General features: G+C 42.9%; 1 protein-coding gene across 2 annotated transcripts in view; it reads right to left on the reverse strand.

Annotated features, from left to right (window-relative positions):
- LOC119179222 (snake venom 5'-nucleotidase) overlaps positions 1-6,000 on the reverse strand; it is a 28,556-nt gene extending 22,556 nt beyond the window's left edge. Inside the window, exon 1 of one of the 2 annotated variants that reach the window (XR_012884669.1) lies at positions 5,627-6,000. Coding sequence is in view for 1 of the 2 variants with exons in the window: in XM_075868125.1 (XP_075724240.1) it covers positions 5,627-5,905 (279 nt within the window). In the remaining variant the exon portion in view is untranslated. The remainder of the gene's footprint in view (positions 1-5,626) is intronic. The other variant, XM_075868125.1, reaches the window with a different exon arrangement.

Raw genomic sequence — 6,000 nt, forward strand, 5'->3', positions numbered from 1 at the left:
CGTACGCCATCGATGTTGTATCGTTTCGGCGTTCTATGTTGTGTATTACATGTTTCTGTGGGATGTATCCGTCAGTGCGCAAACTTTAGGAGAGGCTGGCAAGGATCATGCATTGGGACCGTGATACACCCCGTCACTCCGCTGAAACTGCGATCATAGACGACGCACCAAACACAAGCTAAGCGTTGTCAGGGTATACGCGAAGGCACGATGCAGGAACGACGAGAAGACGAGCGTAAGCGAAATGTAGTAGTAGTAGTAGTAGTAGTAGTAGTAGTAGTAGTAGTAGTAGTAGTAGTAGTAGTAGTAGTAGTATTTGTGGTTTTACGTAAAAAAAACACGATATGAATTGGAGGGATGTCGTAGTGGAGGTATTCTCAAATTTTCACCATCTGGTGCTCTTCAATGCGCACTGACATCAGGCAGTACAAGGGGATCTACTTTTTCGCCTCAATTTAGATGTGACCATCGAGGCCACACTCGAACGCGCGGCATTCGGGTCAGCAGCGGAGCACCCTATAGCGACTGGTCCACCGAGGCGGACGCGACACGAAGGCAGATTAGTGAACAGCATATCGAAGGTATTCAAAACCAAAAATCAAAATATTAGCAAGCTGAGATTCTGCTTTCTTTTTTTATTTTTCTCAGTAGTCATTCATTATGCTGATTTTGAAAGGGCAGTGCAAGGACACGGGGGAAGAAAAGACACCGAGACAAAGAGCGCTGTCTTTTTCTCTTCCCTTTGCCTTTGCGTTTCTCTTTCAAAATGATATATGCCCCGCTGCGGTGGTCTAGTGTATGAGGCTTTTTACCTCTTTTCTTTGTTTCATGTTTGTCCTTTGTTTGATGCACTTTTGTTTGTCAATGTTGTATGTACACAGGCAATAAAGAAGGAAAAAAAAAGCCGCGTAGGTCTAGTGGCTAAGATATTCGGCTGCTGACCCGCAGGTCACGGGTTCGAATCCCGGCTGCGGCGGCTGCATTTTCGATGGAGGCGGAAATGTTGTATACGCTTGTGTGCTCAGATTTGGGTGCACGTTAAAGAACACCATGCTGTCAACATTTCCGGAGCCCTCCACTACGGCATCTCTCATAATCATATGGTGGTTTTGGGACGTTAAACCCCACATATCAATTAATCAATCAAAACGATGTGAAGCAGCTAGCCCAAACCAAAGTACTTCTCATTCATGCCACACAACAGAACACACAAATTGCACATGCCAAGTAGAGTAATGTCACGTGAAACGCTCTTAATGAGGTACCGTTTCAAATGCAGAATATAATAAGGAGACGGGACATTTTTCGTCTGTTCTGCTACATATTGCTAGCATTTAACGAAGTTCTGATGAAGAGCCTATGGTATGTGACGTCAGCCCACCAATGTCAACGTAAAGAAGTGACGTAAAAACAAGACCATTCCTTGCTGTACGTCACTCCCAAGATCTTGGGGCGCATGCCCGCGAGAAGGGCAAGTGGCATTCTTAGAAATTGAGCGTTTTTTTTTTCCGCGACATGTAATTTTGCAAATCTTAACAGGATTGATCCGGAGTGCCCAGTGCACCATTACGCCTCTCAGCTCAAAATGCTTAAACCTAGTGATGGGCCCTTTAAGGTGTCCACCGACAGGGGAGAAATCGGTGCTACGCGATTAGAACTAGCATCCCTCTCTTTTGGGGCATGAGTGGCCTGGTTATTTGCTGCTGCGCTGCACTTCCCAGCCACAACGAAACAAAATAGACCTAGGAGAGTGTTAATTGAATGGTGGACACTTGACGCACAGTGCTAGACATTACAATGAAACGAACGACCATATAGTGTGAATCGCGCGGGAAATGCATGCAGATATATATATATATATATATATATATGCAGATATATACACGTATCAACATGTTCAATCGTTGGTACATTTCTGCAATCTTGAACAAAATCATTTTTTTTGCTTATTGCTGTAGGTACAAGTCACTGACATCGTTGCTTTGGGATCTTTCAGTTTTGTTGAAATTTAATGTGGCTATATTTACGATATTTAGGTAAACACCTAAAACTGTGTTTTACCAGCTGGAGGCGCCTAAAACACACTTTTTTAGTGCCTAAAAATCCGGTCTCTAGTGATTACCATATAAATATTTTTTTTATAATTAGTTCTCTTCTTTGCTGTTGCATTTCATACTGTAAGAAAATGCTAAGCTCCCTATTTGTCGAGATTATTTTAAGTCCAATTTTTTTTCGTGAGGAGGTCCCCTCCAACAGTTTTCACTTCGGGACCTCCAAATGTATATTATATGTCTAACTTGTATTTTTTAAATAAATATATAAATGTTCTTTCTAATATACATTGGCGGTCTATGACAGCACGATGACGTGGTACCGTTACGCCATAAAGAGATGATGAATATTTACATCTCTCGCGTTGTAGCCAACCCTGCGGTACGACAACGGTCATTTCTCGCGTTGTATGAGGTATTTAAGTCGTTCGACCTAATAACCGTTACTTCTAGAATGAAGAATATGGAACAGGGGCCTAATCTCACTAATGCCCAGTTTGAATTATATTTTACTTTTCGTTCATAATATTGTACATGTTTAATTTATTACTTGCTGGATTTGTGGACTAGAAGACGGTGCTATGTACTCAAAAGAAATCATTTCTTTTGAGTACATAGCACCGTCTTCTTTCGTTTTGAAAACGAAAGAAAACAATGCTTTCTTGAATGCTCCAATAGTAATATACAAAATTAAGCAGTCAGAACGTGCTTGAAGCATGCAGGCTTTTATAGCGAGCGTGCTCAGCCTTACTAATTCGTCAATGATAGTTTACAGCATACCTTGCACATCTTATTAGCTTGCGCTCACACACGTGCTGCCTTTCTGTTGATGGTAAAATCTTTCACCAATTGCTTGCTTTTCAAATTCGTACTTCTGACCATAATCCACACATCGTAAAGGTATAGCTGAAACTAGACGCGAAATACAACAGCTGCAGATTTTGTTTTCAATATTGTGATCCCAACAATATCGCCCTAAAGGGCGTATATGTCCCACAACTTTGCGCACGAGGCTACATATTTAACTTGAATAGACCCACTTTCAAGTAGCTGGCAAATCACTTTATATCAGGGAGAACAAGAAAAGATGCCTTCGTAACTTATAATAAATTTGATCACCTTTGTAACTCAGGGGATTTGCAGAAGCCTTTTGGCTTCTTGAAGCACTTATGGGATTTCGAGTGAATGATGGGCTTTGTCTTCGTGAGATAGCCAACAACGTCCCCAGATCGCTATCGAGATTTCAGAAAAGACGAGCGAAACACCATCTCTTCTCGCAACCTTCTTCAAACGATCGTCCAGCTCATGTATACACGGTATCACCACCTCTGCACCAGCACTCACGACCCTTCTGCTCATGACTGGCGAGGTGCTCATCACAAGCCCGAGTGGCCGGTACCCGAGTGAGCCCAGCTGAAACTAGTCTGGCCACTTCGTCTTTAAAACGGTCCATGATGCAAGTTTTGCTCAGAGCCCTTCGAGGCATCGTTGTAGGTGCGAGTCGTCCCTGACGCTATAAAACAGTCCCATGAATTTAAGTCGTGCTGACACTTTTCGCACGTGCACGTGTTCGCTAGCCCTGGTTTATTAAGGTAGTTTAAAGACTGTTGGCCTGCGTCCTTAAATCATTTCAGGAGTTCAGCTGCGATTTCAGCCAACTGCGTACGTCATACCATCAGGGGGTCTAAATGTCGATTAGATTGATTCATGTGGAGTTTAACGTCCCAGAAGCACCATATGATTATGAGAGACGCCGTTGTGGAGGGCCCCGGAAATTTTCACCACCTGTGATTCTTTGACGTGCACCCAAATTTGAACACATGGGCCTACAACATTTCCGCCTCCATCGAAAATGCAGGCGCCGCTGCCGGGATTCAATCCTGCGACCTGGGGTTGAGCAGCCGAGTACCCTAGCCACTAGACCACCGCGGCGGGGCAATGTCGAAACGCTAATATTATTATTTTCGGTAGGACAAGACTAAAGCCAATTAGGTGTATATAGGTTTATCTGGTTGTCTAATGAATGTGTGGAGGGTGCCGCACCTCTGGAAGATTCCTAGTGTTCCCGTTTTTTTTTTTGCCGCTGCACTGCTGTTTGTCACACAAGAGCCAGCTTCCTTAAATGCAAAGCATTTCTTTGCATACGGGAAAAACTTTTTCTATCTATCTATCTATCTATCTATCTATCTATCTATCTATCTATCTATCTATCTATCTATCTATCTATCTATCTATCTATCTATCTATCTATCTATCTATCTATCTATCTATCTATCTATCTATCTATCTATCTATCTATCTATCTATCTATCTATCTATCTATCTATCTATCTATGGCACGCTGGTCAAGATATAAATAATGTCACAAACCCGTCGCGTACGTCGACAGTTCCCGCCCAAGAGTGGCACATACCCGAGGGCGGGTATGTGCCGCTGGTAGGCGGGTATGAGCTATAGGTGATTGACACTTAGTATCTACCCAAAAACGACGAGAACGCGCATAGGATATTGTAATGTGCGAGCGTAAGAAAAACCTACCATCGGCAGTGTTTACCCCACGAATGCGAAGAATAAATGGCAGAAGCACAGCAGAAACGAACACAGGTATTCGGTGTGGGACGCAAGCATTCTACCACAGAGCCACACCAGGTCTTGTAACTACTCTTTTCAAATAGACCCTAATGTTCGTGAGACGTCCGTTGCTGTTGCAGTTCTATAAGCTTCCCATTGCATAAACATCAATGGGAAAGCAATCGCGTTAATACCACTCATAAAGCGTTTTAAAACAGCGAAAGAACAAGAAATAAGTCGTCGCACAATACGAATAGCGCGACAAGTCGGTCGTTCAATGCTCCAACACATTACAAAAGCTTGTTTTTTGTTCAGCTATTAACTGTGGTGCATTTCCCACTTCAGGCATAATTCCTCATTGTCATCAGTCACTGCATGAACAATTCGAACTTCCTGGCAATAGTTTAGCGGACACCACTCTTCTCAGAAGAATGACGACAATCAGCATGGAGAATGCTGGCCTACTATACAAAATTTTTTAATATAAATGCCGTAGTGCGCATCAAGCGAGTGCACTTGCAGAAGTTACCCAATGAGTGTTTAGAAAAACCTCTGAAAGGCCGCTCTTCTACTCTATACTAAATTTTTCTACATAAATGCCGTAGTGGGCATCAAGCAAGTGCACTTGCGGAAGTTACCCAATGAGTGAAAAAGCTCTGAAAGGCCGCTCTTCTATTCTACAGCTCTCGCTGTGACAGTGCTGCGCCTTCCGCGGAGAACTGGCGTTTTGTTTTTTTTTTTTCGAAATGAAGAGCTAAGTCTTTTCGGTTGCTGTCTAGTCGTTTGACTAACACATGGCGAAAAATTTACAATGATACGTGAGGAATGCAGTTATAGAGCGTGTTTAGCAAAAGCTTTTTCTGTGGTAGATTCGGGCAGTTCCGGTATTTTAATGGTCACGTTCTTACACACCATTCTGAAAGTTAGGAGACAACATACACTAAAAAAGTAAGAATAGCACACATTTAGGCAAGAATGCTATAGCTACACTGCGTTTTACTTACAGCGTTACACAATCTCGGAACACCACCGTAGCATTCTCCTTTCAAATGTTTGCGTTCGTCGCATTCTCTTCCATTTTTGTCACTTTCAAGGATACGGGAGTGAATGTCGTTGGTGTGCAGTATGGTCATTCGTACGCTGCAATGTCCCTCTGTAATTGTAAGGCACGACTGCAACGCAGAGAGGAGAACCACGGTGAACGCACGATTCATCTCGGGACGACGAGTGAAGACAAACTTTCTGTGTGCACGGGAACAATGAGTCCAAATAGGTCTTGCCATCAGATTTTGTCGTCATTTCCAAAACGCACACATTTTTGTGCATTGAATGAGTACGGAAGCAGCATTGTTTCGTATGCGGTTTTTTTTATATATAT

Source organism: Rhipicephalus microplus, chromosome 7, assembly GCF_043290135.1.
Source record: "Rhipicephalus microplus isolate Deutch F79 chromosome 7, USDA_Rmic, whole genome shotgun sequence".
NCBI classification, from domain to species: domain Eukaryota; kingdom Metazoa; phylum Arthropoda; class Arachnida; order Ixodida; family Ixodidae; genus Rhipicephalus; species Rhipicephalus microplus.